Below are 14,670 nucleotides of genomic sequence, written 5' to 3' on the forward strand. Positions count from 1 at the left end.
ACAAACAACCAAACTATAGTTTATTATAAAATGAGAATGACCTGTAAATGTTTCACAGTTTTCATTGTGGTCTTGTATTGTCACATGTTTGGCTTGTGAACGCAAGTTTACATATATTATTTTCGGCCAGGGCTGTCTAGGGCGCAATACTCTAGTCCGAGTCTGAGACCCATGTAAAACCTCAGAAACTCGCATTCGGATCAGACTGAACAGAAGTAGGTCTCATCGACTTGTTGGGGACTCGAATTATTGCTTGTTTTTATCACGGTCTACAGGTGATTATTATATATTTGATTATCGGTAGGTGGGTAGTGTTGTCAAGTTTTGTGCAGTCACCGCGGCCGCGGCGGTATACGTAGGATAGCCTTCCGCCGATCAAAGCTGAAGCAGTGTATGTACGTATTGACTCGGGAGAGCACATTTGTGTCGGGTTGAATTTATCCATGTGTTGATATAATCCATATTTATCAGATATATTGTAAAATTCTTCAAGTCGTACAGAAATAACGTCTCTAACATCAAAACAAACACTGAGAAATTGGACCGGACGTGGCTAAGTATCTAGTTGCAGGCTTTCTTTCATAACCATGTGCTGGGGTCACGACCTTGATTGCCGACGTCAATATTGTCCAATCATATAATATCATGAACGCATCGCGATATTTGATTTGTTGGTTTCCTAAACTGTATACTTCGAATACCATGATTCGTTACAAAATTCTTCTAATGAATATTAAATAGGCTTGTTGTATGAAGTGATATCGCAACAAGGGAAACCATACAAGTTTTCTTCCAGATGAGTTGCTAAAGTTATATAAATGACAACACGAAACTCACGAAATTTCCTTAATTCTTTACAATTTTATTGCTGATAATATGGGTAATCTAATAGCTAGTATATTTATTCGAGATAAATATGTTTACTTTGTTGCTAAATGGGCCGTTCAAAAGGCGACATCAGCGAGTATGAGTATAGTGGACTAAAATATGCTGTCGACGTGTCATGCAGGTCAAAAGTATTGTAATGCTTCTTGTCGGTAAATAATTAAAAAAAGCAGATAAATAACAGTCATTGAATGTGAAACACGCGATATTACAAGTGTTTATGTATATCTAGTCTAGCCATTTTGATTTATTTTGCCATAATATGGGGACACGGTATTGTTGCATTTATACCCACAGATACTGGTAATTAGTCAGAAAGTGTGAGTAAATATCGGTAAATGTTGGTTAATAAGACATGTAGAGTGTAGTTTTTGTTTACTGATGTCTATTACAACAACCTGCAATGTATTTTTTCACAACGCTGTTGAGTTTTATTCACCTGTTGACTACGTGCCTCATAGGCTACATGCTAATGAGTACCCTTTATGACGTCACAAAATCCTGTGGTCTAGGTGGGACCAGAAATACCCGAAAACTCTCGAAGTAAATCCGAAGGGAACTGACTGAAAAAAGGTCATTTTAAGGTGTTTGCAGACGCTTTTTTAAAGTTTTAAAACCAGAATACATTTCACAAAGATGTCATCTAGCAAAATACCAATAGTGAATGTGAGCATTTTGAATCACCTTTAATGGCAGCTATTGCTGCAAAAACTACTGCCATAACTAGTTCACACATTAGCTACATGTACGTTTATCTCGCCTGCCATTTTGAATGCATGACTGCCAGCAGTTTTCAAAGTACGAACCAAATGTTGAGTGACCATAATCTTTAGCACAACTGAACTGATAAGGTTCAGCAGTGCTATAGGCATCGTTAAATGTCTGTCTGTCTGTCTGTCTGTCTGTCTGGATGTGTGGATGTGTGGAGCTACATCATACATGTATGTTTATCTCACCTGCCATTTTGAATGCATGACTGCCAGCTGTTTTTCAAAGTATGATCCAAATGATGAGTAGCCGTCATTTTTAGCACAACTGAACTGATAAAGTTCAGTTGTGCTATAGGCATCACTAAGTGTCTGTCTTTGTGGATGTGTGTGTGTGTGTGTGTGTGTGTGTGTCTATGTGTGTGTGTGTGTGTGTCTATGTGTGTGTGTGTGTGTCTATGTGTGTGTGTGTCTATGTGTGTGTGTGTCTATGTGTGTGTGTGTGTATGTGTGTGTGTGTGTGTCTATGTGTGTGTGTGTGTGTGCGTGCGTGTGTGTGTGTGTGTGTGTGTGTGTATGTGTGTGTGTGTGTGTGTGTGTGTGTGTGTGTGTGTGTGTGTGTGTGTGTGTGTGTGTGTGTGTGTGTGTGTGTGTGTGTGTGTAAACAGTCAAAAGTCACTAGACCGATTGCCATGATATTTGATGGGTGTATTACCTTGGGTGTCTAGTTGGGAAATTTTTCAAATCAAAATGATCTAACCACTGATGTGATTTGGGTCATAAAATGTGATTTTGGGTCAAAAAACTACTCAGCAGATCAATACAAAGTTTGGTTGGAATGTTCTCGGAGGTGTTTTGCAGTTTAAGTTTTTTGAACAAAAAATCTTATTTTTTGACCCAAATCACACACCTGTGGTAAGATCATTTTGATTTGAAAAATTTCCCAACTAGACACCCAAGGTAATACACCCACCAAATATCATGCTATGACATACTAGTACAGGTATGCTAACAATGAAACTATTATCATGCTATGACATACTAGTACAGGTATGCTAACAATGAAACTATTATCATGCTATAATGTACTAGTACAGGTATGCTAACAATGAAACTATTATCATGCTATGACATACTAGTACATGTATGCTAACAATGAAACTATTATCATGCTATAATGTACTAGTACAGGTATGCTAACAATGAAACTATTATCATGCTATGACATACTAGTACAGGTATGCTAACAATGAAACTATTATCATGCTATAACATACTAGTACAGGTATGCTAACAATGAAACTATTATCATGCTATAATGTACTAGTACATGTATGCTAACAATGAAACTATTATCATGCTATGACATACTAGTACAGGTATGCTAACAATGAAACTATTATCATGCTATGACATACTAGTACAGGTATGCTAACAATGAAACTATTATCATGCTATGACATACTAGTACAGGTATGCTACAATTTCAGTATCAGTGAAGGTTTGCATTGACATTACCATTGTGGTTAAAATATAGTTTAACTCAAGTCAAATAGCTTATGAACTCCAGTTCCACTTCTTAATTAATTAAAAGGATTGCAAATTCAGCTTGTGTCTTTTATATTAACCACTCATCTTACTGACCCCGACTGAGGCACAAGGCTTATGATGGATGACAGCTTTAGTTATGTCATAATTGTACATATTTTCAACTAGGTATGTGAGAGATGCTGGTGGTCTATGGGTTGCTGATGAAGTACAGGTTGGTTTTGGTAGAGTTGGTAAACACTGGTGGGCTTTCCAAGCACAGGGACCTGGTAAGTGTTATACTTTTACAAATCAATTAATGTAATCTAATGACTAACTACATGTACAAAGTATGATAGTAACCATTGATCAATGCCATCTAATGACTAACTACATGTATAGAGTATGATAGTAATTATTGATCAATGTCATCTAATGACTAACTACATGTATAGAGTATGATAGTAATTATTGATCAATGCCATCTAATGACTAACTACATGTATAGAGTATGATAGTAATTATTGATCAATGTCATCTAATGACTAACTACATGTATAGAGTATGATAGTAATTATTGATCAATGCCATCTAATGACTAACTACATGTATAGAGTATGATAGTAATTATTGATCAATGCCATCTAATGACTAACTACATGTATAGAGTATGATAGTAATTATTGATCAATGCCATCTAATGACTAACTACATGTATAGAGTATGATAGTAACCATTGATCAATGCCATCTAATGACTAACTACATGTATAGAGTATGATAGTAATTATCGATCAATGCCATCTAATGACTAACTACATGTATAGAGTATGATAGTAATTATTGATCAATGTCATCTAATGACTAACTACATGTATAGAGTATGATAGTAATCATTGATCAATGCCATCTAATGACTAACTACATGTATAGAGTATGGTAGTAATTATTGATCAATGCCATCTAATGACTAACTACATGTATAGAGTATGATAGTAATCATTGATCAATGCCATCTAATGACTAACTACATGTATAGAGTATGATAGTAACCATTGATCAATGCCATCTAATGACTAACTACATGTATAGAGTATGATAGTAATTATTGATCAATGCCATCTAATGACTAACTACATGTATAGAGTATGATAGTAATTATTGATCAATGCCATCTAATGACTAACTACATGTATAGAGTATGATAGTAATCATTGATCAATGCCATCTAATGACTAACTACATGTATAGAGTATGATAGTAATTATTGATCAATGCCATCTAATGACTAACTACATGTATAGAGTATGATAGTAATCATTGATCAATGCCATCTAATGACTAACTACATGTATAGAGTATGATAGTAACCATTGATCAATGCCATCTAAAGACTAACTACATGTATAGAGTATGGTAGTAATTATTGATCAATGTCATCTAATGACTAACTACATGTATAGAGTATGATAGTAATTATTGATCAATGTCATCTAATGACTAACTACATGTATAGAGTATGATAGTAACCATTGATCAATGTCATCTAATGACTAACTACATGTACAAAGTATGATAGTAATCACTGATCAATATAATCTAACAATTGTGCCATAATTAGTCCCCGCCGGACAAAGTCCGGATGGGGACTTATGGATTGGTTCCGTCTGTCCGTCTGTCTGTCCGTCCGTCCGTCCGTCCGTCCCCCCCCCCCCGTCCGTCTGCCCCCCCCCATCCGTCTGTCCGCAGCTGTTTCTTGGAGATGCCTGGACCGATTTTTTTTCAAACTTGGTACAGGGGCAACATACTATGGCATACATATGCACATCAATTTGTTTTATGATACGATCCAATATGGCCACCTAGCAGCCATTTTGTTAGTGAATTTTCCCTGTCCAAAGCCATAACTCAGACATGCGTGAACAGATCTCATTCAAAGTTGCTATTATGACAGTGTTATATGACATACATGTGCATATTCATTGTTGTCGTGATACGATCCAATATAGCTGCCTGGCAGCCATTTTGTTTGCGAATTTTCCATGACCAAAGCCATAACTCAGACATGCTTGAACCATATGCTTGAACAGATCCCGTTCAAAGTTGCTATTAGCACAGTGATCTATGACATACATGTGCATATCCATTTTCGTCATGATACAATCCGATATGGCTGCCTGCCTCAAAGTTGGTATTAGGACAGTGTTCTATGACATACATGTGCAAATTCATTGTTGTCGTGATATGATCCAATATGGCTGCCTGGCAGCCATTTTGTTTGCAAATTTTCCATGTCCTAAGCCATAACTCAGACATGCTTGAACAGATTTCATTCAAAGTTGCTATTAGCACAGTGTTCTGTGACATACATGTGCATATCCATTTTTGTCTTGATACAATCCGATATGTTGATTTTGTTGGTGCAGTTTTCATGTCCAAAGCCATAACTCAGACATGCTTGAACAGAGTAGTGATATCAAAAACAACCATATGAGGCCAAACAACATTAACCAGGTTTGAATATGACAACATAAACTGCCAGTTCCTTAAAACCCAATCATAGCAGGGACTATGTGATTTTCAATGACTTGTTCTATGTTAACTTCAGATGTCATACCTGATATTGTTACTATGGGTAAACCTATGGGTAATGGACATCCAGTAGCTGCTGTTATCACATCCAAAGAAATTTCAGAAAGTTTTGCCCAGACTGGCATGGAATATTTCAACACAGTAAGTTCGTATCTCATACAATTAAAATATTTATTTCTCCCCCCGCCCCCAATATTTTTATTCGTTCAGCCATGGAAAAGTGACCTAAGAGGCCTTAGCACCCACTCATCTAGTGACTCATAGTAAAGTGACCCAAGGGACCTTATCACCACTCATCTAGTAACTCATGGTAAAGTGACCCAAGGGACCTTATCACCACTCATCTAGTGACTCGTAGTAAAGTGACCCAAGGGACCTTATCACCACTCATCTAGTGACTCGTAGTAAAGTGACCCAAGGGACCTTATCACCACTCATCTAGTGACTCGTAGTAAAGTGACCCAAAGAACATTATCACCCACTCATCTAGTGACTCATAGTAAAGTGACCCAAGGGACCTTATCACCACTCATCTAGTGACTCGTAGTAAAGTGACCAAAGGGACCTTATCACCACTCATCTAGTGACTCGTAGTAAAGTGACCCAAAGAACATTATCACCCACTCATCTAGTGACTCATAGTAAAGTGACCCAAGGGACCTTATCACCACTCATCTAGTGACTCGTAGTAAAGTGACCAAAGGGACCTTATCACCACTCATCTAGTGACTCATAGTAAAGTGACCCAAGGGACCTTATCACCACTCATCTAGTGACTCGTAGTAAAGTGACCCAAGGGACCTTGTCTCCACTCATCTAGTGACTCGTAGTAAAGTGACCCAAGGGACCTTATCACCACTCATCTAGTGACTCATAGTAAAGTGACCCAAGGGACCTTATCACCACTCATCTAGTGACTCGTAGTAAAGTGACCCAAGGGACCTTATCACCACTCATCTAGTGACTCGTAGTAAAGTGACCCAAGGGACCTTGTCTCCACTCGTCTAGTGACTCATAGTAAAGTGACCCAAGGGACCTTATCACCACTCATCTAGTGACTCGTAGTAAAGTGACCCAAGGGACCTTATCACCACTCATCTAGTGATTGTAGTAAAGTGACCCAAGGGACCTTATCACCACTCATCTAGTAACTCATGGTAAAGTGACCCAAGGGACCTTATCACCACTCATCTAGTGACTCGTAGTAAAGTGACCCAAGGGACCTTATCACCACTCATCTAGTGACTCATAGTAAAGTGACCCAAGGGACCTTATCACCACTCATCTAGTGACTCGTAGTAAAGTGACCCAAGGGACCTTGTCTCCACTCGTCTAGTGACTCATAGTAAAGTGACCCAAGGGACCTTATCACCACTCATCTAGTGACTCGTAGTAAAGTGACCCAAGGGACCTTATCACCACTCATCTAGTGATTGTAGTAAAGTGACCCAAAGAACCTTATCACCACTCATCTAGTGACTCATAGCAAAGTGACCCAAGGGACCTTGTCACCACTCATCTAGTAACTCATAGTAATGTGACCCAAGGGACCTTATCACCACTCATCTCGTGACTCATAGTAAAGTGACCCAAGGGACCTTATCACCACTCATCTAGTGACTCGTAGTAAAGTGACCCAAGGGACCTTATCACCACTCATCTAGTGACTCATAGTAACGTGACCCAAAGAACCTTATCACCACTCATCTAGTGACTCATAGTAAAGTGACCCAAGGGACCTTATCACCACTCATCTAGTGACTCGTAGTAAAGTGACCCAAGGGACCTTATCACCACTCATCTAGTGACTCATAGTAACGTGACCCAAGGGACCTTATCACCACTCATCTAGTGACTCGTAGCAAAGTGACCCAAGGAACCTTATCACCACTCATCTAGTGATTCATAGTAAAGTGACCCAAGGGACCTTATCACCACTCATCTAGTGACTCGTAGTAAAGTGACCCAATGGACCTTATCACCACTCATCTAGTGACTCATAGTAAAGTGACCCAAGGGACCTTATCACCACTCATCTAGTGACTCGTAGTAAAGTGACCCAAGGGACCTTATCTCCACTCATCTAGTAACTCATAGTAAAGTGACCCAAGGGACCTTATCACCACTCATCTAGTGACTCGTAGTAAAGTGACCAAAGGGACCTTATCACCACTCATCTAGTGACTCATAGTAAAGTGACCCAAGGAACCTTATCACCACTCATCTAGTGACTCTAGTAAAGTGACCAAAGGGACCTTATCACCACTCATCTAGTGACTCGTAGTAAAGTGACCCAAGGGACCTTATCACCACTCATCTAGTGATTGTAGTAAAGTGACCTTTGCTGTACTGTTTGTAATTAGCAATTGTTTTAATAAGATGCCAAAATTAACTTAGCCTCCTGTAAAATGATGTATTTTGGACAGATTTCAGCAGATGTGTTACTTATCGATGATGTAGTGTGTGATGTATGTGAGATATCTGATATTGTATGTAGTAACTGTTAGTAATTCCTTCAGAAGTAGTAACACACTGTATAAATGAAATACTGATAAAAACTGACAAAGTTATACTATTTTGTTTTTCCAGTATGGTGGCAATCCAGTGTCTTGTGCAATTGGTCTTGCAGTCCTTGATGTCATAGAGAAAGACAAATTGAGAGAAAATGCCATCAAAGTTGGAGATTACCTTGTCAAAGGTTTCAAAGAATTGATGTTGAAACACAAGATTATTGGTGATGTTAGGTAATCCACACATTTAACCTCCTAGCTGAGTCATTAAAAGCCATTCTCATTTCTAGTCAAGGAGCCAGGGAACCCACAAAACAAACAGTTGAAATTTCAGTAGAGTAATTAATATTGTATTGAGTAGAGGATGTCAGTTTTTACTGGAGGCCCTGTACACCAAAGTCAACAATCCATCACTTAATGCCAGTGTAGGAAAATATGACATTCCACCAATCTACAGTGACATCAATACAGAAGGTGGACAGTTAGATGTACATAACTGAGAAGTACTTTCACACACAAGACTAAAAACATTCAAAGTATCTGTCCAGGCAAAAAACAGAAATAAAAACCCAGTACATTGTTGTCCACAGAGGGTTTTAGCAGGGTACTGTGCAATGCCCTGGTATTGACGGCCAATGCCCTGCTTCAAATGTTTTGCGCATTCGTATATCAGTCGTATGCCCTGTCGTTATAATCTCCCACCTCTCATATTGTTCCATGAACATTTGCATCCTATGACCTCATCATTATTTCTTATCACATGTTAAACCTTCTAAGAAAACAAATACCCTAAAACAAACAATCATTCACACCTTTTCTGAAGTAAAGTAACACTATTGTGCCAAGCAATAACAGGCATGTTCATATTGCTTTTTCCGTGTCTTTTTTTCTCCGGCGTAAATAGGTGAGAACGATTAGTAAACAGAGGGGATCAGCTGTATGTGTTCACACATAGAATGTGACACCATTATCCGCCGGCGTAAACGATAAGTTCAACGATAAGTGCATAGTGCGATCACTGTAAACAACATGAGTTGTAGAGACTGCCTTGTGTTTTTTATTGCTGTATACGTTAAGCGTTCGAGAAATAAGCAGAGATGTCTTCTCATGCATGTTAACAATTTCACTCGTCGTCGCGTCGCGATGCCCACTTTAACTTTCGACAAGCCACACAACACGCTCGGCGTTGACATGTCGACCAACGTGAATTCATGTGTTTTCTATTCGTACAAATTCTGAATTTAGTCACATCAGTTGTTACCTCTTTCGCTGTTGTGGACCATGGGTGTATTACTATTAGTGAGGGACATATTGTATGCTCTATGATGATTGATAACCTTGATTCGAATGGCGACTTCTACAGCCAACAGGAAGTGATTTCGTTTACAGTCATCGCACTAATTTCCCGGACAGCAACTTAACGACGTTGCCAGCATGTGTATAAGAACAACAAAATGTTTGAGATGTGTATAGAAATATCGAGTCCTAGGTCACCGTATCACCGTATAAAAAATAGATGTATGCATGCGTTTTCTTGAAACGCTATTCACAAAGTAACCTGCCTAAGAAACGTCTCTTCTCAAATAATGATAGTTTGACATGTCGATATAGTACAGCAGATAGCCTACACAGCAGAGAACCACCGCCGGTTTCAGTATGAGTAAACCCCGGGAGTAAACGGCAAATAACTAATTTCTTTTCTTCAGCTAGTAAGACAGGTGGGAGTGATGGAAATGGTGAACAACCCACTAATAAAAAAATAATATCGCAACGAGACCGCAGGCAAATTCTGCCTTACGAAATACTTCCCACTCAAGGCCTTTCGTTGTTATGACGGCAAATTTGCAATTCCGTATATGTGATCTATGCACTGTGTGCATGTCTGTTACTGTACATGTAACAATATCAGTATTTATCAAATCTTGTATCGTCTTTACTTTAATTTATTTGAACTGGACAATCTTCAGAGGAATAAGTGTGACGTAGACATTCACTGGTAAAAAAGTCAAAAATGATTCACGCAATACTCAACTTCCAAACACTTACGGCACTGGTGAAATGACCCAATATATGTTATCAATTTCACTTCGCACATTAGTCGTCTGCTATGAAATATTTCAGTAAACCAAACGAAAAAAAAATCCTACCGAACACTAATTGTACATAATTACGTAATTACGTGATGTTGAGAACTAGCTGCATTCATTTGCAGATTAATTACGTGACACCATCTGACTTGCACATGTAAAACGGAACGGGTTCCCCCAGTCACCCCATTACTTTTCCAAGTACATTCACATTCAGTCTCAGTAAAAAACTTCAAGATGGAAATATCGTAAAATTAAAACCCGAGGACAAGTACCTAAAACGTAGACATCAATAGCAACTTTTACACAAACCATATATTCACAGATACATGTACCTCCAATGCTCACAGCGTTTGAACTTTTGTGGCTGTGATGCTCGCATGTCGGCCAAAATGTACCGTTAAAACTTATAATCGAGAGTTAATACAAAGGAAATCCACAAAATCTGAAGAGAATATTTACGCAAATTACAGTGCTATCTCAGCAACAACTTCTTTGATAGCAGTTTCCGTAAATACGGTGGCGAAGACATCGTGTGTTAAACATAAGGTTCTTTTCAGATAACGAAAACATATCTCACACGTGTTAAATTTTGGGCAATACGGTGGTTGAAATAGCAAATTAACGAGTCTTGTTCTCCTAATAATATTTCGCGTAAGTTTGGCTCTGCAATTCGACGGTTAGGAAAACCTAAAAGTAGCAACATTTTGAAACGGCGTTTTCAGTGTGACCTTGGCCATTTGCGTTACCGTTGGAGAAATTGTAGCGATTGCTTCCAGTCAAACATCGGAACGGAAAAAGGTACAAAAACAGAGAAAAGAACCCCAAAATCACAGTACACGCTACAGTTATTGCAGTAAGTATAAGACATAGTTTGAGTGAACCACGTAAACGTTACATGGGAGGCTGATTCATTGAAGGGATGATGTGTGTGGTACATCAATAATAATAACAATATTTATGATTCGTTGCCGACTTCAATGTTTTTTTTTATACATTGGTGGTTCTGAATAAAGATTAGCAAGCTTACCAAAGTGTGATAGTAAAGATGAGTATATAAATACAAACATGTTTATGCCAACTTATAACCAATACATGAAATGGTTTCTTCCGGACAAAGTTTTATGACTTCACCCATGGTGCTACACACCACTGTTCTAATAAACAAGAAAGGCCTAAGTACGCGGCAACATTAGTTTACAATATAAACATGTGGCTCGGTAATTGTCGATCGTACGAACTCTCAATATCGGTAATTTGCTGTCCGGGGAAATTAGTGCGATGACTGTAATACACCGATTGAGGGCGCTTACACCGGCGTAAAGCGTTCACACCTACAATTTAGTACAAGCTAATCCTTACCTCCGGAGGATCTGCGGAGCTGAATCAACCAAAACCTCCGCAGTAAAATAATCCACAGATTCTCCGGAGTCGACCATTCACACACGCAAATTACCTCCAGAGTTAATTTAAGACACTGATTCTCCGGAGAATAGGTCCTAGTGTGAACGGAGTAAACATGTTTCCCCTCCACTGTTTGTGCCAAGCAATAACATGTTTCCCCTCCAGTTTGTGCCAAGCAATAACATGTTTCCCCTCCACTGTTTGTGCCAAGCAATATCATGTTTCCCCTCCACTGTTTGTGCCAAGCAATAACGTGTTTCCCCTCCACTGTTTGTGCCAAGCAATAACATGCTTCCCCTCCACTGTTTGTGCCAAGCAATAACGTGTTTCCCCTCCACTGTTTGTGCCAAGCAATAACGTGTTTCCCCTCCACTGTTTGTGCCAAGCAATAACGTGTTTCCCCACCACTGTTTGTGCCAAGCAATAACATGTTTCCCCTCCACTGTTTGTGCCAAGCAATAACATGTTTCCCCTCCACTGTTTGTGCCAAGCAATAACATGTTTCCCCTCCACTGTTTGTGCCAAGCAATATCATGTTTCCCCTCCACTGTTTGTGCCAAGCAATAACGTGTTTCCCCTCCACTGTCTATGATTACATGAATTACATGGCAAATGTGATGTTGTAGACTTTTGACTTCAACGTCTTCAAAAAAGTATAACAGACTCATACACCTTTTGATAAAGTCATGATGTTAAGTCCAATCATTACTTTTATTAGCACAACTGATCTGATAAGGTTCAGTAGTGCTATAGGCATGGCAAAGTGTCTGTCTGTCTGTCTGTCTGTCTGTCTGGCTGTGTGTGTGTGTGTGTGTGTGTGTGTGTGTGTGTGTGTGTGTGTGAGTGTGTGTGTGTGTGGATGTGTGTGTGCGTGTGTTGATGTAAACGACTTAGTCCCGATTTCCCGCTATTGCGGGAATGTGCAAGCGTTAATCCTTTCACCACCGATTCCCACTATTGTAGGAACGCCAAAGTTCATTCACCTACCTCGTCATTTAAAGGTGATTCAAAATGCTCACATTCACTATCGCTAATTTGCTAGACGACATGTTTGTGAAACGCATTCTGGTTTTAAAACTTTTAAAAAGCGTCTGCAAACACCTTAAAATGACCTTTGGATTTACTTCGAGAGTTTTCGGGTATTTCTGGTCCCACCTAGACCACAGGATTTTGTGACGTCATAAAGGGTACTCGTTAGCACGTAGCCTATGACGAGCGTAGTCACTAGGTGAATAAAACTCAACAGCATTGTGAAAAAATACATTGCTGGTCGTTGCAATCGACATCAGTAGACAAAAACTACAGTCTACATGTCTTATTAACCAACATTTACCAATATTTACTCACACTTTCTGACTAATTGTCAGTGTCTGTGGGTATGAATGCTAAAATGTTATGTTCCCATATTATGGCAAAATAAATCAAAACGGCTAGACTAGATATACATAAACACTTGTAATGTCGCGTGTTTCACATTCATTGACTTTTATTTATCTGATTTTTATTATTTGCCGACAAGACGGCATCCTGAGGACAGCATATTTTAGCTCAATCGTACTCGCGTCGCCTTTTGAACAGCGCATTTAACAACAAAGTAAACATATTTCATCTCGAATAAATATACTAGCTGTTAGAATACCAATGGGAAACTTCAAGAAGGCATATCAGGACATGCAGTGCCACAATATATTTGTTGGTTTCATAATACACTAATTGATTCGATTTGCTCCCAGCATATGGAATCACGCTCCGAGTCATTGCATGTAAATGGAACTGTGACCGACCTAATTTTGTTGTCCATATATAAAATGAGAATGACCTGTAAATGTTTCACAGTTTTCATTGTGGTCTTGTATTGTCACATGTTTGGCTTGTGAACGCAAGTTTACATATATTATTTTCGGCCAGGGCTGTCTAGGGCGCAATACTCTAGTCCGAGTCTGAGACCCATGTAAAACCTCAGAAACTCGCATTCGGATCGGACTGAACAGAAGTAGGTCTCATCGACTTGTTGGGGACTCGAATTATTGCTTGTTTTTATCACGGTCTACAGGTGATTATTATATATTTGATTATCGGTAGGTGGGTAGTGTGTGAAATGTGCTGGGAACAATCTTAGGGGTGTTTAGATTAAGAATTGTTCATAACATGATGATTCCATCAGTGATATGCAAATTAGGACTAAAATGTGTAGCACAAAACTAACTCTCCCTCCCTCCCTCTATTTCTCTCTCTCTCTTTCTCTCTCTCTCCCTCTCTCTCCCTCTCTCTATTTCTCTCTCTCCCTCTCTCTCTCTATTTCTCTCTCTCTCCCTCTCTCTCTGTATTTCTCTCTCTCCCTCTCTCTCTCTCTTCCTCTCTATTTCTCTATCTCTCTCTATCTCTCTCTCGTTCTCTCTCACCCTCTCTCACCCTCTCTATTTCTCTATCTCTCGTTCTCTCTCTCGTTCTCTCTCTCTCTCTCTTTCTCTCTCTCTCTCTCTCTCTCTCTCTCTCTCTCTCTCTCTCTCTCTCTCTCTCTCTCTCTCTCTCTCTCTCTCTCTCTTTCTTTACATGTCTGTAATAATTGAAAACATAACATGCAAATGTTGAGATACTGATATTGTCTATATTTATTTGTAACAGGGGGATAGGTTTATTTATCGGTGTTGAACTTGTCCAGAGCAGAGAAACCAAGGAACCAGCTACTGCAGAGGCACAACACGTCATATACAGGTATACAGTCATTTTGAGCTTTTGTCAACACATACATGTTATTATTCATGAAAGATTCCAAAGCAGTTGGTAGGAATGGTCACGTTTTACAAGGGTGACTAAATAGAAGATGTTGAAAGGCATGATGATCCAAAACTTGTCAGCAAGTAACTGTACAGTTTATTTAGTGCTATATGATAGTAAAAAAATGGATTATTGACAAACAAAATGGTTGCGTTGACCAATTGCACCATTGTCCATGGAT

General features: G+C 39.0%; 1 protein-coding gene across 2 annotated transcripts in view; it reads left to right on the plus strand.

Annotated features, from left to right (window-relative positions):
* LOC144451948 (5-phosphohydroxy-L-lysine phospho-lyase-like) overlaps window positions 1-14,670 on the plus strand; it is a 42,359-nt gene that overhangs the window by 18,057 nt on the left and 9,632 nt on the right. For both annotated transcript variants that reach the window (XR_013482321.1, XM_078142870.1), the window contains exons 8-11: window positions 3,309-3,409; window positions 5,727-5,851; window positions 8,300-8,454; window positions 14,337-14,426. Coding sequence is in view for 1 of the 2 variants with exons in the window: in XM_078142870.1 (XP_077998996.1) it covers window positions 3,309-3,409; window positions 5,727-5,851; window positions 8,300-8,454; window positions 14,337-14,426 (471 nt within the window). In the remaining variant the exon portion in view is untranslated. The remainder of the gene's footprint in view (window positions 1-3,308; window positions 3,410-5,726; window positions 5,852-8,299; window positions 8,455-14,336; window positions 14,427-14,670) is intronic.

Source organism: Glandiceps talaboti, chromosome 22 (assembly GCF_964340395.1).
Source record: "Glandiceps talaboti chromosome 22, keGlaTala1.1, whole genome shotgun sequence".
Classification (NCBI taxonomy): Eukaryota; Metazoa; Hemichordata; class Enteropneusta; family Spengelidae; genus Glandiceps; species Glandiceps talaboti.